At 36.3% G+C, this 25534-nt stretch overlaps 1 protein-coding gene across 1 annotated transcript; it reads right to left on the bottom strand.

Moving 5' to 3' along the window:
* Window positions 1–9919: 9919 nt before the first annotated feature.
* On the bottom strand, window positions 9920–10450 carry LOC147382365 (uncharacterized). Its single transcript, XM_086428538.1, has one exon. The coding sequence runs from the start codon at window positions 10448–10450 to the stop codon at window positions 9920–9922; it is 531 nt and encodes a 176-aa protein (XP_086284664.1).
* Between the last annotated feature and the right edge of the window lie 15084 nt (window positions 10451–25534).

Below are 25534 nucleotides of genomic sequence, written 5' to 3'. Positions count from 1 at the left end.
GAATGGGCTGATTTTTGGTGATGATGATCTCCTCACCGTAGAGATCATTCTCACTAAAAATCAGCCCATTCCAAAACTTCTAACTCATGTTTTGAAAAATGTTTTGCTAAAAAGTTAGCCATTGAATGGGACCCTATATAGATATATTGAATTCCATGAGATGATGCAATCAGAAAATTTCATTTTTTTCATTGTGGGCAAGAGGGAATCTCTATTTTTTTTGGGTCTTGATAATATGACTTCCCAGGTGGCATACTCAATTGACTCCGTGGACAAGTTCAAGAATCGTAGATTTGTATGTCTTGGGATACACAACACCCTTGGGATATACTTTTTATGGGGAAGAGCAATCATGTAGCCTGAGATGTATAAATCTATGGTTCCTGAACTTGTCATGTCAGGGAGTTGATTGAGTATGCCACCTGGTGAGTCATTATCACTGACTCTTTTTTTTATTATTTAAAACTTCTCTCTACCATGGGGTAATCTGTGAGTACTCTGTGAGCAAAACCTCACTCAACAACATTGGTGGTAAGTAATTAGTACGGAAAGGTAGGTTTTGAACCTATCTTTGTGTAATTGTAACAGTAACCAACGCCTTCTTCTTTACCTCAATCAAAAGAAAAAGCTTAAAGAAAGAAAGTAAACTTCTTTCCTTTTTAAAGATGTTAAGTATCAGTGCTTTGCCATATTCAAATTGTTAATGATTGCCTCATGATTCATTTCAAGAATCAACATGAAACTATATGTTGCAAGGTTGGTTGCATGGGAAGCCAGGTATCCGTAGCCCATCAAGATGGGTTATCGGATGTAAAGGAAATTATTCGAAAGCTTTATTTTCTTTTTCTTTTTCTAATTAGATAATATATCAAGCCCCTTCAATGTAGATATAGACCAAAATTACCAGGGGAAGGATCCTCTGTAGCTCCTTTTTCCTTTAGCCTTACTTAGCTCTTCTTCTACGTTCAACAAAACATCACACTTAAGAAAAATAACAATTCAAATCTCTTGTACTCATGGTTGAGATAAGATTTGAGAAGAAAAAAGAAAACAAGTTTTTTTTAACAAGGTACAACACTTTGGAAATGGATGGGTCACTGAGCCTCTAATTTTCAAATAATTTCAATCTACGTAATTTAAGTGTGTGGTTGACATGACCTTATGGATATGTGATCCATCCCTTGGTGAACCTACATACCATAAATCATAGTGTTTAATAAATTGTATTCGCTAGATCTAAGCTCTTGAAAAAGTGTTCAAATGAACGATTAGAAATCATTCTTAAGACAACGCTGTAAACAATGGATGCACATCACCAATCAAACTAATCTTTTGTGTGTAGATTCACCAAGGGATGGACCATATATACATATAGTATTCCAAATCTAAGAAACCCTAATCTGGTCCATATAAATAGGGATCAAATCAAGTTAGAAAGAATATCTCTTATCTCCATTCTCTACTCTTTTTCTTCTTCTGTTTTCAGTTTTAGTTTATTTTTTGTTCTAGCTTTGTAAATGGAGGAACACCGTTTATTCTATAACAGTATCTCTTATCTTGTTCTCATTCAAGATGAATACAAGTAGATTTCTTCTCTTCTCTTTTATTTTAGTTTTATTTTTTTTTTCTTTTATTATGCTTTGAATTATTCTTGCAATGATTTGTGGCTAGACCTCCATTAGAGAGGTCGATGAAGTCAGAACAAGAACATCTTAGTCAATCTATTTGTTTATATTATGCGTTTAATGATTTATTTGTGATGATGATTTGCTAAGTATAAATTATCAGATTTGATTTGTTATCCATGGTTTTGATGATTTAGACTTAGATAAGTTCAAGTTAAATCATGCTCAATTAGAATATCATATTTAGTCTTTTGATTTCATTTGATTAAAATTTAAATCACAAATTTTTGAGTTACTAATTGGGATTAACAGAATCACTCTTCAATCCTACAACATTAGATTATTAGTTGGATTGAGATAAAAAACAATTATAAATGAATTGATGGGATAACTTGTTTATGGTGGATTCAATTGATCTAAATCTTTACATTACGATCTTATTTCCTATTTCTTTTACTATTTTAAATATCGTCTAAGCTCTTTTTGAATCAGTTTTGATTGGTTACCTCTAAAGCTAATTGTTTTAAGTCAGAAATTTTATATCAGTGTTGTCTTTGTGGATCAATCCTTGCTTACCAAGACTTAGTATTGTGTTCTCTATTTTTATTGATAATCTGCTATGAACATATTTTAATATCTCATTGCCTTGAAGTATGAAGTATTTAAAAAGTTATTCTATTTGTTTAGGAAATTCTAGAAATATTCAATTTCTTTTTCTTGTCTTGTGTAAAATTCTCTTCTGTAATCTATTATTGGTTTGCCCCCTGTATATAGCTTTCCAATTTTGTATTATAGATTATATCTATTTGCTTGCTTAGCAAAAAAACAAAAACAAAACAAAACAAAACTAAAGTAAGAAAAGGGGATACCCACTCCATCAACAATAAATCACTTCATATTCAATTGATACTAAAAGTTACAAAGGGAAAACCCTTAATTTACAAGTCCAAAATATCTTCTCCTTTCAATAAAAGTTTCAATGTGAAAGTCCTTAATTCACTTGTCACACATTTTTGACAAAAAAAAAAAAAAAAAAAGTCAAAACTAGCATTTCTTCATTAGATACGAAATTTTTTTACTCTAAATTAATTTTCTAACCCTCCTATTCTTTTCTTAATTTGATAAGAGTCAAAAGTCATGGATAAAATAGTATGATATGACATATTTAGAGTGAAGAAAAAGTTAATTATGTCAATTCGAGATTATCAGATTTCTTGGACTATGCTTTGACTTTGAAGTGACCTCAAAGATTGATATCACTTTGCACTTTTCTGATGTGGAAGTGTGTACAAATCATAGATGTTTTTCATCTAGATTTGGGTGAAAAGCAACTATGGTTTTCCTCCACATTAAGAAAGTGTGAAATGAGGTCAATCTTAAGGCACTCCAGCACGACTCAAAATTTATACCTCTATTGACTACTAATGAATACTTGCCAAGTGAGCAAAAAAATTCATTCTAAAATGAATTTAATGGTTGATGACAAAAAGAAACTTTGATCTGCTCGAATAATCTTACTCAAATCACCACCACAAAATAATTAGCAAACCAATATAAATATAACATAGCATTTTTGTTATAGAATAAATACTAGTGTCAAATGAGTTTCATTAGAAGCTTCCCATCCTCAATAAATATGGATCACTAGGAAATTGTACCACAGAAAAAGATGTTCCATTATGCATGAGCCAGATTCTTTGATGAGGTCACTAACCAAATGTACTACCACACTCCACAGTCTCGGAAAATAGGCTGGATAATTTAAATATTAATTAACATGTAATATTATATAAAATTAAACCAGCTTAACTCACGGTTTGACTCATCTGAATTTAGATGACTCCGATGAGTCAACTTGTTTTGGCCCTTGTCGAGACTGAGTTGACACATCCTCATCTCGGACACCTCAAATCCTTAAGATTGACTTGTAATTTTTAAATTTGAACCGTTGGTATTACCCCATAGGAACACTTACAAATATTTCTCAAGAATTCAATTTGGTTCTAGGTTTAGAAATAAAAAAGAAGAAAGAAGAAAGAAGGAAAGCAAACTGCTTTCCTTATCCAACAATGTAAGTATCGATTCTTTACCCTAATCCATACTTTTCACTACCAACCCTGAATTATATTTGAGGAGAAGAAGAATAGCAGAACATAATTTGGTGAATCCAAAGAAGGAAAAATGGAGAAAGAAGGTTGTTTGAATGTAACGTTGGATGATCAAAAGTATTCTTCCCCAATGCCAATAATTGGCCTATACATAGCGGCAGGTACTTTTGTATGTGTTCTATTTATGGTATGTGATGTATTTCATGGATTACGTCGAAGGAAGCCATGGATACCATGTAAATTATTCTCACTCAACTCCCTTACACTCTCTGTTCTTGCAATTGCTTCAAAACTCCCAATAGATCTCACCACCCCAATGCCTTCTGTTCATGACCAACTGTCCAAGCTTAGTGGCACTGTCTTAATATGTGTCTCTATGTGTGTTTTCTTTCCTTCACTTGGAAGTCAGACTGACTCTGAACGCCTTTCAAACATGCTTTCCTTGAGCATCTTCGTAGTAACTGTTGTTGTGAATGTTTGTATGCAAATGGTCACTGGTGTGATCTTCTTGTTCATGGTAGAACATGTCATAATCATGTCATTCATGCTACTGTTGCTCACAGTGTTGTGGTCGTCTTCGGATTTTGGCAACGATTATTTCTCCTCTTCTAACCACCCTCTTGATAAACTTAAAACAAGAGATCCTCAAAATTCAGAGAATAAGAGTATGATACATATATTGAAGTCATTTTATAAATCTAGTTCTAAACAAAGCCCTGAATTGGACCTCATTGTTTCTCCAATATGCTTAACTGTGTGCATGCTTTCTACACTCTCTTCACTAGTTCTATTACAAGTTACACTTCGATCATTTGTTCTTAAGAAGGTGGAGTTTCGGTGTGGAGTTTCTGACTATAAATGGTCAATGTCGATGGTGGTCCTGACTCAGATTCTCACTGTTCTAGTAGGGAGTATAACCACCATATTTAGAGGGTTGTTCATCAAAGAATTTGTGAGTGGAATGAATAGTGAAGCTTTGTCAAAGTTTCACATTTTTTCTACTTGGGTTTTATCAACTTTGTCAAAGCTTCGCATTATTTCGTTCTTCAAAATCTTTAGAATAGGTTTCATGATCCTCTTTCAAACCATTGAGAGGAATGTTCTTACGGTATTGTGCATAGTGCACGTGATTATGATCTTACTGGCTACTCTCTTATATTGGATGCTCAAGATACCTTTGAAGTGTGCCAAGCAAATTAGCAAAATCTGTTTTGGTGAAAAAAGAAATGATGAAGGCAGAGTCGATATGGATATCAAGGTCTGGATAGATAGGAACTGTGAAGCAGACATTGATAGATGGATGGAGAAATATAAAAGGCGTTCCCCAATTGATAATCTCATCCAAGTTCTTTCCAAAACTTCTAAATCTGAAGAGCCATTTACCAATAAAGTATCTTGTCTTTCAGTGGTAATCTTTGTCCGAATAGCCACAGTTGCATTACCGAGTTCCCTTAGTGCTACTCTAATCCGTACGTTAGAGGAAGCCTTTGAAATCATTTATTTCATTCAAAAGAAAGAGATTTCCACGAGTGAAGAAAAAACTAGCCTTGTAGTTGCTAAAAATCTGTGGATAAATAAGAACAATACCTGTCATTGGTTCCATAGGAAATTCATTAAACCGTCGGTAGAGAAATTTTATTCACATTTGCCTAAGGAATCTAATGACGGGTGTTTTGAGTGTCAACCTCAACCTCGATTGGACTTACCTTGTGCACTTGGGTTTATTGAACAATTAAACGAAAGATGTGAAGGAACTTCCTTTCGTCCTTTTGAAGAAGGTTATTACGCAGTTAGAGAAATACAAAAAGTCTGTGAACTGATCATCGGACAAGGGCCAGTGCAAACATACTCATCAATCGACGCACTATTCAAACACATGGAGCAACTATTTGTGGACATGTTGCACTTTTTCCTCTCTCAACTCCCACTTTCCATATTCAGGCATCTTGTTGAGAGCACCGCTAAACAACATGAGGAAAGAGCAAGACTTGTGTTGAAATTCCTTTGCAAACTGGAACCATTGGAGTGTAAAGTTCATTGGTCATTTCCAGACAGAACTGGTATCACTAGCTTGATAAGTACTCAAGTTCCTGCCACATACACTCAAGCTCCTCATTCATTACCTGAAGGAATAAGTGCCACTAACTTGATAAATACTCAAGTTCTAGTCATGTCTATCGAACAAGTGGAAGGCAATGTAGATGCAAATGTTGCTCATCGAGCCATTGATAGTGATGAAATTGAAGAACTTGTTTGAATAGCATGTAATGTATGTACTTTTTTAAACTTACTTTTTACCATTAGTTAGATGCTTGTTTTGAACAATTTCTTTTCCAATTAGGTGAATAAGAAGAAGGGCAGCTCCAAGAAAATATTAGAAGCATTCTAATGCCTCATCGACTTGAAGTTTGTTGAATTAAAAATGTATTCTGTTTGTTTAGGAAATTCTAGAAATGTTCAATTTCTTCTTCTAGTCTTTTGTAAAATTCTCTTCTGTAATCTGCTATGGGTATGCCCTTTATATATATATATATAGATTTTCAATTGTATATTATAAATTATATCTAATTGCTTGCTTAGCAACAAAAATTAAAAAATAAAGTAAGAAAAAGGATGCTCAGTCAATCAAGAACAAATCACTTTATATGAGACCAAGTCCTTGAAGATATCCTTGACCTGAACTATCTAATTAGGGATCTCTTCATATGTACTTAGGTAGGTCTTCTTGAACAACGTTTTGGTCAATAGTTGTAAAAAATAAATAAATTATGGAGCACTTCATAAAATTCAAAGGAGCTGAAACCACAAACAATCTATAGGATAGAGAAGGTAAATCTTCTGAGGTGTAGGCTCAAACCCTAGGCATATACATGCAATAAAAGAAGTTAGGGTGCTTCCTTTCTCTCTATGATTAATAAATCATGTTTAGAACAAAAGTTCACCAATAGAAACAAGATGATCCTAAAAAAAAAAATACATCTCACACGTCACTATGACGGCATGTGCAAACTCTAGTAGATGTATATATATATATATATATATATATATATATATGGGAAATGTTCAGCAACAAACATTTTGGCAAAACATTTTTCAAAACATGGGTTAGAGGTTTTGGAATGGGCTGATTTTTGGTGAGGATGATCTCTACGGTGAGGAGATCATCATCACCAAAAATCAGCCCATTCCAAAACTTCTAACCCCATCAAAAATGATTTACAAAAAATGGATGGTTCACGATTTTTCAACTTGTAAACTGGGGCTAGAAGTTTTGGAATGAGCTGATTTTTGGTGAGGATGATCTCCTCACCGTAGAGATCATCCTCACCAAAAATCGAGGAGATCATCCTCACCAAAAATCAGCCCATTCCAAAACCTCTAACCCATGTTTTGAAAAATGTTTTGCCAAAATGTTTGTTGCTGAACGGGACCATATATATATATATATATATATATATATATATATATATATATATTGTGCGGTCAAAATCTAGTGAACGGTACTGATAGACTCTGTCTCACGGATTCGAAGTTACTCCTGGCACCTCCCTCATCGTGCCGGCGTGGTACTTGTCAAAAACTCTCCGAGGCTCAAGTTAGAGAAGTAGAGAATTGATCTAAGTAAACTATTTAGACCTCCAATCTGCCAAAAGATCCTTTTGTTCCTGCAAATTGATCGTATGTAAAAACTTGATGTGTAAATGCAGAGATAGAGATTTAAGAGATGGATTTTGGGTAAATCGAATTCGTTCCACAGAGACAGTTGGGAATCAAATGTTCATTCGGATTAAAAACTAAAACAGAGTTTGAAAACAGATTGGTTTTAAAAAACAAAACAAAATAGATTTCTTAGACACAGAGAATGAAAATCAATAATAGAAAAGAGAGATTAAAACTAGTAGAAAGAAGCTTAGAGAATTCAAGTCTACCATCACAAGTCATCCAAAATGTTGAATCGTTCTAAATATAACTCAATCCACGTAGCAAGTCATTGCTCGTGGATCAGAATATGATTCGATGTAACTATTGATTGTAACCTAAGAGTATCCATGAAGATCTCTGATTTAGACAAGATTATCCGACTTATGCTTCCATTCATCACAGAGCATGAATGTTCTTGAACTTATCTAAGTAACACTCATCAAAGCTTGAATTGGAAGTATTAGTTAGATGATCTTATCCTAAAGAGATTCATAGAATTAACATGTAAAACAGAAATAACAAGTCAAAACAACATTAATAGAGTGAACTTGCTCTGGCATTATTGACTTCTCTAATGAGAGTTTAGTTGATCCTCGCAAGGATTATAATTGCAGAAAATAATAAAAGAAAGTAGAAGATGGGTGAAGAAGATGATGCTGCACTTTAATCCTTCTTTAATAACTCCCAAAAGTATTATAAAAAGTACTCAAGATTAGATCACTCTTGATGTTCTCACTACAATCAAGAGTTCTCTCAAAAATTAAAAATCAGAGAAAATTTTAGAGAATTACAAAGAGAAAATGAAAAATTACAAAAGAAGAGAAGGGCCCCTTCTCTAAAATCAAACCTCCAATTTATAACATTCGTAATCGGGTCATTGGGTTGATTTTTCGGATGATTTTCTTCGAAAGAACCATTCAGTTACAATCACCGAAGTGTCTAGAACATCTTGTGAAAATCTCAAGGAAAAATTCCTCGAGATCACCGCGGAGCACCAATGCCTAGCCGCGACACGGTGACATGGCACCCTTTTTCAGCTCAGCTTTGGTTGGTTGCTTCCTTTTTGCTCGCACGTTATAACAGTAGTTGTTACATATTTTGTTGGTTTCCGAATGTACTTTTTTCACTTGAAATTAGTAACAAATTTTTATTAGCTACATTAATTTGGGATTTTAATTCATTATTACTTAAAAGAACTAGCATTTATACGATGATAATCTTAGTGCAATTACGGTCCCAAAATCGACTTATTGGGACCTTATCACAAATCGTGTTATTTATGGATCCTTGTTGCGACTCAGGATTTCCCCCTTTCATGGGGGGTGATAAGGGAAATTCTCTTATTCTTTAGATCTAGAAACGACATGAGGATCTTGGGGATTGGATATACTATATTGGGGAAATCTTCTCCGAGATCTCTAGGCTTGACGTGCGCATATTAGGACTATGGGTATACTTGAACCAGGTCTACCCTGTTTGGCAGACCAGATCTTATTTAGTGCTGTGCTGCCCTTCTAACTAGACTAAGGAAATCTTAGCTTTGACTTACCTTGCTGTTGGGTAGCACCCATATGTTGATCTGTGCATGGTACCACTCAACTGGCTTGGACACATATACATCTTAGATAAGAGCACAGTTATTTTCCTCTACAATTACCCCCTCTCGATGAGACACGAAGTTTTTTCATCTTCTTGAGACACGTAATCTCTTTCTCATTGGTTGCCTTATTTCTCTATAATTACTCCTACTCTTAATGAATCGATGCATTTAATGTTGTGTCGTTTGAAATCATCTTTGACGGCTAAGACAAATCATCTTTCATCTGTGTCCATCTACGTGTCCCACTATCATCAATACTTCCACCCAAACTACGACGGTTAGGCTAGATTAGGCTATCCTCCTAAGAGTATGTACTCTTTTACTTTCTCTTATAAATAGGAAACTTAGTGCTCAATTTCTCTCTTACTGTGTTATTGCTCTTTGTGATCTCATCTTTTTGCAAAAGTTTCTCTCTCTTCTTCTTTCCACTTCATTGCTCAAGTTACCTTTTTCAGATTGAGGTAACCTTCTTCTCTTTTCTTTTCTCAGCATTTTCTTTCATTTGTCTAATAACACTTTGTTCATTGCCCTACATATACTGTGGCGTGGAGAATAACTGTGTTATCCTATGCTCTCTGTAAAAATCTTTAATCTACTCACCTGCAAATTGTTTCCCATTGTCTAAGACTATTGTGCGTGGCAGACCAAATAAGTAGATTATGTTCTTCTAGAGGAACTTTTGAACTTCTTGTTGTATTCTAACTTGGGGGAGTGCTTCCGCCCACTTGGTAAAATAATTTATCACCACCAATAAGAAAGTTAAGTTACCTGGTGCCCTGGGTAGCGGGCTTACTAAATCAATTCCCCATTGTGCAAACGGCTAAGGGTTGATGAGGAAATTGAGTTGCACTGCTAGCTATCAGATTATTCTTTTATGTTTTTGGTTATTGTCTCAATGCTTGATGTGTAGAGTTGCGTCTTTTTACAAATATGGCAAGTTGGGAGAGTACTTTGTGGGCCAAGGACCTTGCCCTTAAATGATTCCCACAATCGCTTTCGTGGATTTCGTTCAGCACGTCCGTTGCATCTTTTGATGTTAGGCAATCTAGGAGTGGCCTTCCAGTTGACTTCCTGTACAGTTTCACATCCAGGATAGTGTACTTTTTTATCCCATTCTTTACACGTCTTGCCTCCTTAGGATCATCGGGCAACTCTCGTAGTCGTAGGAAGGCAAAAATTAGGTTCATCCACCCTTGATCTTCTACTGCAGCTATCACACTGACTTGTTCCGACTCATCTATTGCAGGTCTTTCCTGGTAGCCTAATGCCAGTCCTCTCCTGTCTTGTCCAGCCAACATTGAGGCTATGAAGGCTAGGGCATCTACATGTCTATTGTCTATCCTTGGTATGTGCTCTATTTTGACTTCCCCAGCTTGAAGTATGGTAAATTTGATTTTCTCCAAGTAGAGCTGCATTCTGGGATCCCATGCTTCAAATGTCCCATTGACGAGGTTAACTACTAGTTGTGAGTCACTATAGACTGTAGCCTCAGTTACCCCCAACCTTGTTAATGAATTGAGGCGAAGTAGTATTGCCTCATATTTTACTTCATTGTTTGATGTTCTGAACCCCAGTCTACCTGTTTTCTCTATCCTGAAACTATCAGGAGTGATCAGCACCACTCTTATTCCTGATCCTTCTAGATTTGAAGACCCATCAACATAAGCTTTCTAACCTGGCTAGTTATTGGCTTCATGCCCTTCTTTAGCATGTTCCAACTCTTCAATCTAAAGCTCTACCCTTTCATCCACTGGAAAGTATGTAAAGAAATCTGCTACTACTTGACTTTTTAGCAAAACTCTAGGCTTGTATTCAAGTCCAAACTCTACTAGTTGGATAACCCACTTCACAATTCTGCTTGATCCCTCCATCTTTCCTAAGACAAACTTCAAAGGGTACTCTGTGATGACCTATACTCGGTGTGCCTAGAAATACGGTCTTAGACGCAAAGCCGTGTATACCAAAGTTAATCCCATTTTCTTGATTCTGGAATAACATGTCTCTACATTGATGAAGGTTTTGCTCAGGAAATAAATGGGCTGCTTTGTTGCTGTGCCAACCCTGACCAGGACTTCAGAGGTTCTGCTTTCAATGGCCCATATGAGAAAAACATCTATATGTATGATAGAATGACTCAAAGAGGACTTAAATCTAATAATTACACATACCCCTATGTCTTGAACTTGTTTGGAGAAATCGAAAACCATAGAGATGGGAGAAAGGTACATTGTTAGATTATTAAAGTGGGATTCGAACGTATCTCTTCTATTGCAAATTCGTTTCTAAATTTCTACATAAAGATAGCTATTTTTTGTGATTTTGTAAGAAATAGGAAATTATGTGATGCCCAGAAGATTTTTGACGGTATGATTCTCAAACCGTTAGAATTATGGAATCGAATGATATCTTTTTGTGTGAATCTAGGCAAAGTTGAAAGCGCAAGAAGATTGTTTGAAGTGATGCCTAAAAGAGATGTTGTTTCTTGGAATTCAATGGTTTCATGCTATGCTAGAGTTGGGGACGTGGAAAATGCGGGAGATTTGTTTGAGCGGATGCCAGAGAGGAACATTGTGTCTTGGACTACCATGGTTGGAGCCTATGCTAGTTTAGGAGACTTTGAGATGACGAGAAGATTTTTTGAAAAAAATGCCCGAAAGGAATGTGGTTTCTTGAAACTCTATGATTTCAAATTACATGCAACATGGGAAATATAAAGAAGCCTTGGATTTATTTGTCTGGATGCACTCAGAAAGTGTAAATTTGGATGGGTTTACATTTCTTTCTGTTCTATCGGTTTCCGCCCATTCAGGTGCTCTAGAGTTTGGAAAATGGATACATTTTTTTTTCTTCTGATAAGAGATTGGTTTCAATTGGGAGTAATAGTAGGACTGCTCTTATAGAAATGTATGCCAAATGTGGAGATGTTGATGGAGCCTTTAAAGTTTTCATCAAAATTGATCAGAAAGACATCTTTTGTTGGAATGTAATGATCAAATCATTAACAATATGAATCCTCTCGAAACAAATGTTGAATTTTGAGATGTAGAGACAAAAAAGAACATTTAGAGACAATTTCTTCATTTGCAATCGCAATTCTGATACGTACTTTCCAATCATCAAAGTTGAACCTAAAGACAAAATGGTTGTAAAAACATCTCCTGAGACCACTGCTTTTTTTTTTTTTTTGATAAGTGTAATATATTGAAGAAAGCAAGGGGAACAAAGTACAAGGAGGCCGAAGATTCTTCTCAAAGATCTACAAAACAAAGAAAAGCTAAAACATTAACAATTACAAAAAGAGTTCCATCTAAAAATAAAGTCTTCAAAAGTAATCCCCGCAAACTCTAAGTTTTGTTTAGACCAAAGGTACAACAATCCCATGATCTCCAAGAACCCGTCGTGAGACCTTCTCATCTTACTATTGAACACCCTGTAATTCGTCTCATTCCACACCCCCCAAGCAATAATCAAGGGAAGTAAAATCCAAATGAATCTTTTTCTGGAATTGAAGGCATTATTGGTTTGCTCAACCAACAGTGCAGAGAACTTACGAGGGAAGACCCAAACAACATATAATGAACTAAGGAATTTTGACCAAATAATATGTGAATAAGAGCAATGAATTAATATATGGTCAATAGATTCTCTATCCTTCATGTTGTAGACACCCCATTTTTGCACTCGCCTAATTAATCAACTCATCAACCCGATCACAACGGTTCCCAATGATGGATGTTTATTCCAATGCTTTATTTGTTACTAAATATGTTTTAGAAATCAAGATAAGGTATCTCGAACTGACAAAACTATACGCTAGGAAAATATAACCCCAAAAGCTTATAAATCATCATTTTTCAGATAAAAAAAAGCTTTATGATACAAATCACTAAAAAATGACCAAATTACTAAAATACCCCTAACCTCAAAACAACCCTAGAGCCTACATTACGTTTAGGAAAATCCTTTCAAACACATAAAATAACAAATCAAAATCTAATAAATCATTTCGCCAATTTTCACAAAATTTGACAAAATTACGAAAACGCCCCTCATAAGTTCACGACCATTTCGCACAAAACATTTCATAAATGACACAAACCAATATTCCTATTTAATTCCTTACGAAAAATCGATTCTAAAACATCCTGGAACATCAAAAATTGATTTGAAACGCAAAAGTTTTCTTTAGGGAGCAAAACGGTAATTTTCCAATTAAAAAATTTAAAATTCTGAAATTAATAAATAAAAAATTAAATAATGTAAAATGAAACATTAATAAAATTAATTTAATAATTTGAATCAAAAAAATCGATCAATCAGGCTCCTAGGCAAAATTGTTGATGGTTGCCCAGGTATTTATTAAAGGACCCCTCCATCTGGGGGCCCAAAGAATTAAAAATATAATAAAGGGGGGTTCTCCAAAAAATTAAAGTCAATCAAGTAAGACTAAATCTTAAAGTCAAAACCCTAATTAAAATCATAATCTAAACTAATCAAGTCAATCTCATAAGACTAAAATCAAAACCCTAATTAAAATCCTAATCAAGTCAATCTTATAAGAGTAAAGTCAAAACCCTAATTAAAATCATAATAAAACTAATCAATCTCATAAGGCTAAAGTCAAAACCCTAATTAAAACCCTAAAGGAAACCTAATTAAACACTAACTCTACTAAAAAAAGTTTATAAATAGGAGCTTCCACAACCTATTTTCGGATCAAAGAGAAAATACTAGAAAACGTAGGTCAAGAAGCCTCCCCAACCTTCCCAAAACCCTAATTTTGAAGTCCTAACTCCTTACCTAACATCCATACCCCCAATTTTAGATCAAAAAACACCCAAAAACCCTTCCAAAACACCTTGAAATCCAAAAAAAATCAAAAAATTCATAGATCTAAGAAAGAGATACCTCAACTTGGAGATCTGAAGCGAATCCGGTAACAGAACGAAGTGAGGAGTGCTGTACGAGGAGCAACTCTATTAGATCTGAGGGAATAAAATCGTTGCGTTCGAAGGTAAATTTCTTTTATTTTTTTTATCTACGTCTTTTTGTTAGCAATATAGTTTTATTTGGGATAAGTAGAGACCAGCATTGACCTGGCGGGGTTGGTGCCTAGCACCTTCCAACCCCGTAATGTGATACCCGGACTCAGTATTTTTTTAGTAGATTAGTCATTTTTTATCCGTTTCGAGTCTATATTCGGTTCCTAGACCGTAATAACTAGGTGGCGACTCCCAAACCTCAAGGGTCAAAAGTGGATCCGCGTACCCCGCGGATCGATGGTGTTTTTAGTGACGACTCCACTAGGGACTTTTGAGGATCAGACTTAAAAAGTCCCAAGTACAGGAACATTGCCGATGACTTAATTTTTTTTAATTATTTAATTTTAGTTAGTTTCTTTTGTTTGTTTATCGGGTGTTCTTTTTATCATTATTTTTGTTGGTCCGATCATTAACCATTCGATTCTATTTGGAGTACCTTGATCCAACATACTATTTTTTTTACGGTTTAATTAAGGGCCATCCGGAATGACCTTAAATAATGCGAGATTTCAAAGTGATGGTTATATTAAGCACGAGATAATGATCATTGGGTTATGATTTTTTTGTTTTTTTTGTTTTTTATGTGTTAATTTGCTTTTCAATAATATAATTATTTATTTATTTTTAGGTGTCGATCTATTTTTTTTTTATAATTTTGTTTTCTTCTTGGATATGTCACGGTCCTTGGACAATATTATTATTGGTAGTTTTTTTTTTAAAGTGATAGCAAGAAAAAAAATAGAAAAAAATAGGAATTTTGAGTTGCTGTTAACGACAGCAAGGTATATGGCTGGTAAATCGTTTTTATAAAAGGTGTGTTATTGGTAAGAAACGGGTTTTAACTATTACACCCTTAATGATTCTAATTCAAAGATTGGCGTGCTTGTAGCAAAAAAATTGTTTTTTTTTATATATCCCAATTTGTATCGTCTTCTTCATCGGTTTCCAACAGAGACCTCATCTTCTTCATCGTTTCCCAACAGAGATCGCGACTTAATGTCTCAAGCAGATCGGTTTAAAACTTTTGTTTCGATCAGTTTAGGACCATTAAATCTGATCGATGTCTTCTAAGGTAGAAGCACAAAATCTCAAATCGGTAGCCCCTGTTGAAATCTAATCGATCTTGAACGTTCTTGCTAAAAAATCAGTATCTCTTTCATCTGTCGAAGAAGGTTTTAGAGCTGCTGGACCTGTGATTCGACTAGAAGTGGTGGGTCTCGCTCGAAGTCGATTTTATTTTTCTATTGGTTTCTTCCGAAACCCGTTGAATTTTCTACTGAAATTTTTTGTTTTGAGTTCGTTTGAAACCCATTTTTTTTTTTTAAAGAAGAGAAATAATGCCAATTTTCGTTTAGGAGAAGCAGAGTGATTGAAAGATCGAACGAAGATATTTCAGATTAGTTTTTTTTTTATACATTAGAGACGTTCGAACCTTGATAATCTCTGTTCTCGACTAAGTCATGGAAATCGTGGGATCGCTCGATCTAAAATCAGTAATCAATACATCGATTTGAGTTTTTTTTTTCTGAATTTATCTTCCCTAATCCGAATTTATTGGAATTTATTCTACATTTTGGAGTGATCGTTGGTTTTTTTTTGTTGTGATTTTTAAGATTCGGAATTCATTGGTTGAGCGGTTTTGAACTTCAAAAGATGTTATTTGTGAAACTTTGATCATCTAATCAGGATGCAATAGCCGAATTAAAAGTTTGGGACGATCCTGCAGCCTCCCAGTATTGGTTTCTTTTCAAGTTCGAGTCCAGTGGTTATCAAGAACCTAGTTCCCTGGTTTCTTGATGCGCAAATTCCGAATGTCACCGAAGTATGAGTTCTCTATTCTTGGTGCTGGATAGAATGCATGTTAAAAAAAAATCAGAAAAAAAAGAGTAAATTCTTTTTCAGCCGAAATCTAATTCGAGAATCATTCTAATTGAGGAGATTCCATGCAAGCCACTATGTATTTAGGGTGTTTTAGTATTTTTATATATTATTACACCAACGCACCATCGAGATTCTAAATTCTTTCTTTAATAACCAACGGTTTGGCATGGCAAAATATTGGTGATTTTGTTTGAATTTTTTTTAATAGTTTTTTTTTATAAAAAATGTGTTCTTTAAGTTTTTTTTTTTTTTTAAAGTAAAAAAATAGAAAAATAAAAAAACCCAATCTTTTATTGCTTGCTAAAGGTTGATTTGTTTTCTAATTTTTTTTTCTTTTCTCTTCTTCTTTCTTTCAATTTGTTTAGAGATTATAATAACCTCTTATCCCAATGATTGTCATTCCATTCTTAATCTAATATCCTTTGAATATCAACATGTTTGTGGTCACCTCAAAATAGCCTTAAATTGGACCATAAAAATTATAAATTGTATTACAATTGAACAATTACTATGCTATATTCATTATCGATTCGCCATAATTCTAAATTGAGATGTGTGCTTTGATCTTAAATTGAACCATATGGACATGTTTTAATCTTTCTTAGATTAATGTATATCTGTACTTGCATGATTGTTTGTAAGGTTTAATTGGACCCATGAATTAATCTGTTTGGAAAAGGCCCTGGGCACACCCTACCCTATTTTGCACACACCACTAGCACGTTTACTGTTTTGCATACTTGCATGTCCCATATAGCCAACGTGGCACTAGTGCGTAGCCCGATCTCTTCGAAGATGCAACGTAATTCATGAAAACCACAACTCCAGTCACGTACCTTAGGGTATATCAAATTGGGGCATCAGTACCATCTGATCAGATGACTCTAAAAGGTATATCGATGCACCCAGGCTGGAGCGACCTGAGCCTTTGACCTATTGTGAGTCACACAGTCACATGCCCCGTTTTCCAATGTAGTACTAGTACGTGGTTGGTCCCCTCGTGCGATGTCAAACCATTTATGAAAGTTATAACTCTTGACTCGTACCCGTAGGTATATCAAAGATAATCCAAGTACATCAATTGTACTTTTGGTCAAAATCGATTCCTAAGCGAGATCCTGCCCCGCTATACCCTACTGTATGAGGGGGATAGACTACGTCTATTATAGACGAGAGGTATTTAAGTGGGCCCTTGCTTAGCATTGTGCGCCACCTCTTAACTGGGGATTAAACTAGTTGTTTTTGGCTTCAGAGAAGTGAGTTGAAGTTTTAGATTATCACCTATACGGTATATCAAACCAAATCACCACATATCGTCTGATTGAGTACACTCGAGAGGTATATAGGTGTACTTGGGCAAGGGTGGCCAGATAAAAATGCATTGCACGTATTCCCGGGTTGCTCATTGAATGAGACTTTGTGATTGATGAATGTATGTGAATGATGTGGATGTTAAGATCAGAATGTTTAGTTGTCCTCAAGGATTAAAAATGTTATTTTTAGAAATTGAAATGGGTGCACCGACCCAATAAAAAATCCATTCTGACCCAATTCATCTCGATCCAACAATCATGATGGGCCGGGTCATTTAAATCAAAATGGAAATCAAATTCTTTTCTAAATTCAGGTTTCAACCCATTTTCAAAGAAAAAAAATAGTTACAAAATGAAAGTATTTTCCAAAAGAAGTGTTCTCTAGAATAAATATTTTCTAAGAAAAAATATTTTTCAAAAAATATTTTTCATAAGAACAAGATTTTTTGAAAGAAAAATATTTTCTAAAAGAAAATAAAAAGAATAGTAGTTGATATTTTACATGTACCTTAGAAGAGTATTAAAATACCTTTTTGTGTCAAACCAGGATGCTAGTCGCAGGCAATAACCCGATCGACCAGTTAGTCAAAACAACCATCATAGGGATGCACCCTGTAAAGAAGATCAATTTTGGGAGATTTATGTTGAGGAGTGTTCTTTACTTCCACGAGTTTGAAATAGACTGGACTCTCTTACGTGCTATTGCTAAGCGCTGGAACCCCTACCTTCACATATTCCATATTGGACATATGCACTTGTGCCCCACTCACGAGGATTACTGTGGCATCATGGGTATATCTACGTCAGGACCTCTAGTCATGCCCTCATTGAAGACAGGATATCCTGGTGCCCTCGTCACAAGACTGAACATTTCTAAGGAGGAAGCCAAGGACCTAGTTCATAACGGGAGATTGGACTTAGTACCTTTATTGGGCCCATATCGCTCCTGCAGTCATCCCGTCAATGTAAAACCAAAAACTTGGCGAGCCACTAGAGACTGTCGATTGTGCCTAGGAATCCTAGCCCAATACATGCTGACCTCCGAGATTGATGGCCAAACTATCCCTGAGTCCTTTATAGATATAGTCTCTCAATTTTCAGAGAAAGTCAACCCTGAACCTCTTATCCTAGTAGAAACTTTCTTAGGTATAAATGTCATAAAGAATGGTGAGAGGGAAAGCTTCAAAGGAAGCCCATACCTACTCTATATGTGGCTATGTAATCGTCTCAAAATTGTAGATGTCCTTTCAAACCTCGAGTATGGGCCAGAACATTTTTCCAAAATAAACCTATTAGTGCGTCACAACTCAGTCAAGGCTTACAGCAAATGGTTAGACTCACGCCTTGCCCGTCATATCGGTTTAAGATGTCCTTGGTGGATGACTGATTCCCCTGTTCTAGGAACCAAATGATCCGATTATGTTCGTCTAATTGGACTAGAGGAAACATATTTTTACCATCCTAATTTGATCCTAGAACAGTACGAAGTACCTATAGAGTTCTTTTTGCCTCAACCTAAAGCTTTCTTTCCTCCCGAGCCATTGATTGAAAAGTTAATGCATCTCATTGAGAAGACTTGGAACAAACACACCTTAGGGTATCCAAACGGACCAGTAGAATTCAATGAACTAGTTATTAGAGCCAAAATGATTAAGCCTGATAGCAATCCTGATGACCATCAAGACAAAGCCTTGCGTCCATGTAAAAAATAGTTCAAGTCAAATTGGTTGAAAGATGTTTTAATAAGAACATTTATTTGTCAATCATTTTCAATAAAGCTATTTTTTTTTAATAAATATTTATTTCCTTTTTGAATGATCATTGCATGAATGGATTAATTAATGGATTGGTGCACAAACCTCAATAAAATGATTCCTTAAAATGTTATCAAGGGGGTGATACTGAAATTGACTAAATCTACCTTTGATGGGGTTATATAGGATTATCATTGCGCCCAAACTCAAGCGTCCACCTCCTAGTTGGAGTCGTAAGTCCAGTCAGTTAGAACGAACTACAATACTAAGTCAATAAGCAGAGATGGCTTCAGAATCTGAGTTCACAGAGATCCGTAAGATCTTGGCAGTCTTTGCCAATAATGTCAACAGTACAAAAGGCAAAATGAAAGTGTTAGAATAGACCTCGGAATCAACGGACAATCCCCTAGATGACCCAAAAGGAAAGAAGGTAGAAGAGAAACGTCCACGTGAAGTCTTCGAACTCGACGGAGACGAAGAGTATGTTGATGAAAATCCGGTGTTAGCTAATGGAATGTTTCAATTAGAGTCAGTTATGAAGAGTATAATGGGCATCAATGAAATTACAGCAGGCATTGAAGTTCTGAACCGTATCCCTAGAATCCATTTGCTAGAGAAGTTTGTGTTGGTTGAAATGGACAAGTTCAATGGGATAGGGTGTGCGAAAACACATTTTAAGGTGTATGTTACCAACATGCGCACTATGGGACTCAGCGACGAACATATGACGTTGTTGTTTCAGAGAACTCTATCAGGATCAGCATTACGTTGACTGATGTCTCAAGATCCAGTTACTGTGGGTACCTAGGAAAGCATGTTAAAGGCCTTCTGGCATCAGTATAAGTACAGTACCGAGATTGAGACTTCAAGAAGGGATTTGGAGGCAACTAAACAGAAAAATGGGGAGACATTCATTGATTTCATTGGTCGTTGGAGGGCCAAGACTACCCAAATGTAGGATAGACCTTCGGAGAAGGAAAAAGTAGCGATTATCTTAAAGAACCTCTCACAAGGATATGCTCAGCACCTAGTGGGCCAACATCTCCCTACTTTTGAGTCCTTGTTATAAGTCAGAAGCCAACTACAGGATGATTTTGCCTCTAGGGCTCTTTCTAACCCCTCAGATAATAAGTCCAAGAAACCTTATGTTCCCAAACCCAATACCAACCATGTCCACATAGCCAACACGTCAGCTACCCCAACTCAACCCCTAGTCCGGACTAGTAACCAGGTTCACCCAAGTCAACCTCGAACTCCGCGTTAGTTTATCAATCTAGGGATGAGTCTCACTGTAGTTCTTCACAAATTGATGAAAAAAGGACTTTTTACCCCTATCCAAACCCGACCTTTGCCTAATCCCTTGCCAGCTGGACACAATTCTAACTTGTTCTGCGAGTTTCATCAAAACTCTGACCATCACACGGATCGATGTATCACTTTGCGCCATGCCATTCAAAACCTTATTCACAACAAAAAGATCACAATCCCTAGCCCACCAAATGTCACCAATAATCCACTACCTACCTATCAACCTCCACCAATCCTGAATATGATTTTTCACACCCCATTACTATTCGATCCCGTCTCTCTTATCCATCCAATCCAAGTCAAACCGCCTAGTTACTCCCTTATCAGGATAGCTTTCATTGATGAGATTTTCACTACAAGCTATGAACCATTTGATTTAACCTCGGATGATATGTATTGTTTATCCCTGTCTCGTTACAGTAGCCCCACATTGACTAGTTATCTGTTGGCTCAGATGAACCCAAAAAATCCAGTATCTTTGACAAATGAAGATCCATACTTGTTAACTGAAGAATATGAATCTTTCTCCCTCTCATGCGATGAAGTTAGACATATGACCCGAGGAGAAAGATTCTTTAAGTCGCCAAAACTCCATGTTGACAATCCTGCAATCTTGACGAGAAAAGAAATAGATCCTATTAAAGTGAATATCGAAGACGATGACTCCGTGATCAAGCAATTGAAGAGATCAGGGGTCAATATCTCAGTTTGGGGTTTACTCATGCTTCTACTGCTCATAGAGAAGCCGTTCTTAAAGCACTAAGTACAGCCCAAGTCTCCTTTGATATTTCTCCAGATCAGTTGGCCAGTATAGTAGGGGCAACTTATGTAGAGAATATCCTATCCTTTTCGGACTCAAATTTCCCAAAAGGAGTAAATCACACAAAGTCTTTGCACATCACAGTCGCTTGTAAAGGGATGAGGGTACCTCTGGTTTTAATTGATAATGGAAGTGCACTGAATGTTTGTCCCCTAAAGACTATTATTTACTTCGGGATTAAGGCTGAAGATCTAAAGCCCACTAATTAAGGTGGTAAGGCCTATGATAACACCAAAAGGGATATACTGGGAATTTTGTACCTTCGATTATCCACAAGCATAGCTGAATTTCCTGTGGAATTTTAGGTTATCGATATCCAATTTTCTTTCAATTTACTGTTAGGGAGACCATGGTTACACCAGATCAAAGCCATCCCTTTCACGTTGCACTAGAAGGTCAAGTTTATCAAGGATGGGCTAGTGATTACTCTCCATGGAGATGCGGAAATTATAGGAATTGTAAACAGCACTGAAGCTAAGGATGAACCATTGCTTGACATTCAGCTAGAACAACAAGGGATAGAGCTTAGCGGGTTTGAATTTGAGAAGATTTGCTCAGTTCAATGGGATCACTCCGTGAAAGAATATTTTCCTATTGAGAATACCTCTAACTGCTACATGGCCAATATGTTAAAAAATGAGATTTTTCCCTAGTATAGGCTTAGGTCGCACGCAACAAAGTATTAAAGAAGCACTGGTGATTAAATAAGTCATCGGCACATTCGGGCTAGAATATAAACCTACTAAGGAAGATTGGATCCAATACTGGAAGATAAAGCGGGACAAGGCAATTGCAAAAAGGCAAAGGCGCACCACGGATCTCATTAAAATGAAGTCCTATCGTAAGACCCTTAATGACTATTTCATGAAGAAAGGAGAAGATTTTCGTTACTGTGGGTTTCCAGAGCCGTTCATTGACCACATCACAGGTACTTATCTGCCGGGGTTTGAGATCTTCTTTGGTATGGATTGGCTTGAAAAGAAAGCAAGCACAGAAACTGAAGAGAAGGAAGTTGAAGACTGGCAGCTCAATCTGGACTCCCTCAACATTGACCAGTTATTCATTGAAGATCATAGTGTCCTGGTGTTGCCAATTGAGAAGGGGATCCCAAATCCTAGTCTGTAATCAAACCCGCTGTAGGGTGTCTCTCTAGCTATCATGTAATTAGTCCTGTGTTGCATGTCAAGACTGGGTCTGTTAGTCCCATTAGTCTTGTTCAGTCTGACATGCCAGATGAATCCTTTATTTCTATTGAGTCAAGTAAGTTAGTTGTTTCTGTTGAGTCAAGTAAGTCCGTTATTTTTGCTGAGTCAAGTAAGTCTGTCAAGTTTGCAATGAGTACTGTTACCCCATCTCTTTTTAATGAAATAAACGAAAATTTTAATTTCCTTGAGCGCAATAATAATTTAACTAATAATCTGGCTTCGGAGGGAGAGTCTTCTGACGAAGAACCTCCCCCTAAAATAACCTAATTTTTTGAATAAGAAAATGAACGTCAGGCTCAACCTCTAATAGAGGAAGTAGAGGTTATCAATCTCGGAACAAAAGAAAGTCCTCAAGAGATTCGAATTGGGGTCACCTTATCTCCCGATGAACGCAAAGGGATAGTAGATTTGCTTAGAAAGTTCAAAGACGTGTTCGCGTGGTCTTATGAGAATATGTCGGGAGTAAGCGCATACATTGTTCAACATCGGATTCTGTTATATCCTGATGCTTGACCAATCAAACAGAAATTTCGACGTATGAAGTCGGAATGGACTCTGAAAATTAAAAAAAAAGTTACGAAGCAGATTAAAGTTGGAATTTTGAAAGTAGTAGAATACCCTGAGTGGATTGTCAATGTCATCCCGGTGCCTAAAAAGGATGGAAAAGTCAGAATGTGTGTAGACTTTAGAGACCTAAACAAAGCAACCCCAAAAGACAGTTTTCCTTTACCACACACATAGATGTTCTAGTAGATAGTACGACAGGGCACGCTTTGCTATCTTTCATGGATGATTTTTCGAGGTACAATCAGATAAAAATGGATCCTCGAGATATGCAAAAAACGTCGTTCATCACACAGTGGGGGACCTTTTGCTACAAGGTTATGCCTTTTGGTTTGAAGAATGTTGGAGCCACCTATCAAAGAGCAGCCACGAATTTACTGCATGACATGATACACAAGGAAGTTGAAGTCTATGTAGATGATATGATAGTCAAATCCAAAGAACGACTGGGGCACGTTGCTGCGTTGGAAAAATTTCTCACAAGGATTCAAAAGTACCAACTCCGCCTCAACCCACAGAAATACGTATTTGGAGTAACTTCTGAAAAATTGTTGGGATTTGTGATCAGTCAAAGAGGGATCGAAGTACACCCTGTGAAGATTAAAGCTACCAAGAGATGCCACCGCCTGAGACTGAAAAACAAATTTGAGATTTTTTAGGCAGAATCCAGTATTTCAGTAGATTCCTCGCTTAACTCACCAACGTTTGCGAACCTTTTTTCAATATTCTCAAGAAGAATGAACCAACAGTTTGGAATGAGCAATGTCAAAAGGCTTTCGACTAAGTTAAGGAGTATCTCTTGAACCCGGCCTATTTTGATTCCACCCACACCGGATGAACCACTTCTTCTTTATCTGTCAGTCATAGAAGAAGCTATGGGATGCATGCTTGCACAATATGAAAAAGATACTCGCAAAGAAAGGGTTATCTACTACATCAACAAGAAGATGTTAGAGTATGAACGAAAGTATTCAGCCCTAGAAAAAACTTGCTTGGTACTAGTATGGGCTACTCAGAGACTTCGGCACTATATGCTATCTCATTCAATTATTTTGTTATCTCAGATGGATCCTTTCAAGTATCTCTTTGAGAAATCGGTACTGATAAGGAGAACCGTACGATGGTTGTTGTTGTTATAAGAATTTGATATCACACATGTTACGCAAAAATCTATCAAGGGGAGAACTGTGGTAGAATACTTGGCAGATTATCCAGTGGTAGAAGAAATAAGGCCTGGTGATCAGTTCCCAGATGAGAATATCTTACATGTTGATGAAGAACCGTAGAACCAAACATGACAGCTGTATTTTGATGGAGCCGCTAATCAGAATGGGTATGAAATAGGGGTAGCGTTATTTTCTCCAAAAACACGCCATATTCCGATCGTCATTAAGTTAATTTTTTCTAACACCAATAATACAACGGAATATGAAGCGTGTATCGTTAGGCTCGAAGCTGCTTTGAACCTGGGCATTACAGAAATTGAGGTTTTTGGGGATTCAGCCCTGGTCATACATCAGTCACTGGAAGAATGGAAGACTAGGGATGAAAAGTTGAAGTCTTATCATGAGTATTTGTTAAACTTAGTCAGTAAGTTTAAAGCTATCCTATTCCAACACGTGTCAAGGGAAGATAATAGATTTATTGACTCGTTAGCCACTTTATCTTCAATGATCCATTTGTCCCCTGACATGGAATTAAGACCGATCACTGTTGAAGTCAAAGACAAACCTGCAAATTGCTATCAGATCAATATTACTACTTGACTACCTGATGGAAAGTCGTGGTACACAGACATTAAAAAGGTGTTGGAAAAACAAGAATTCCCGGAAGAAGCATCGAGGAAGGAGCGACAAACCCTATTAAGATTAACATCTCAATTCATCCTGTGCGCAGGAAATTACACAAAAGGTCTTATGATGGTATTCATTTGTCGTGTGTCGATGAAGATCAAGCCGAACAGATAATGGTTGAACTACATTCAGGAGAATGTAGCCCTCACATGAGTGGGAAAATGTTAGCTAAGAAAATTATGAGACAAGGGTACTACTGGCCCACGATGGAAAGAGATTGTCACCATATGGTTAATACCTGTCACAAATGTCAAATATATGCAAACCTCATATATGTGTCACCCTCTCAATTAGTTGGTTTGACTTCACCATGGCCATTCTTAGTTTGGGGAATTGACATTATTGGTAAAATATCACCTAAAGCATCAAACGAGCATGAATACATTTTAGTTGCTATCGATTATTTTAGTAAGTGGGTCGAAGCTGCCTCTTATGTTGTCTTCACTGCGTCTCGAGTTGCAAAGTTTATCCAAACGAATATCATCAGTAGATATGGAGTACCTTCGGAACTGATTTCTGATAACGGGTCCTACTTCAAAGCTGAGGTTATTACATTGTGTTCAAAGTTCAAAATCTCATACCACAAATCATCTCCTTACCATCCTCAGACCAACGGAGCAGTCGAAGCAACTAATAAGAATCTTAAGACTATCATCAAGAAAATGTGTCAATCACATCGAGATTGGTCTGAAAAACTATCATTTGCACTATGGGCATATCGAACTTCAATTCGATTTTCTACTGGAGCTACTCCCTACT

The sequence above is a fragment of the Akebia trifoliata genome, chromosome 16 (genome assembly GCF_017979445.1).
Source record: "Akebia trifoliata isolate Shusen 1 chromosome 16, ASM1797944v1, whole genome shotgun sequence".
NCBI classification, from domain to species: domain Eukaryota; kingdom Viridiplantae; phylum Streptophyta; class Magnoliopsida; order Ranunculales; family Lardizabalaceae; genus Akebia; species Akebia trifoliata.
Note: the sequence above shows the minus strand (reverse complement) of the source record. Positions and strands in the feature narration are given on the sequence as shown.

Excerpts from the sequence above, each read along its gene's own strand:
- LOC147382365 (XM_086428538.1), bottom strand. The coding sequence starts at position 10,450 with ATGCAGCTCTACTTGGAGAAAATCAAATTTACCATACTTCAAGCTGGG.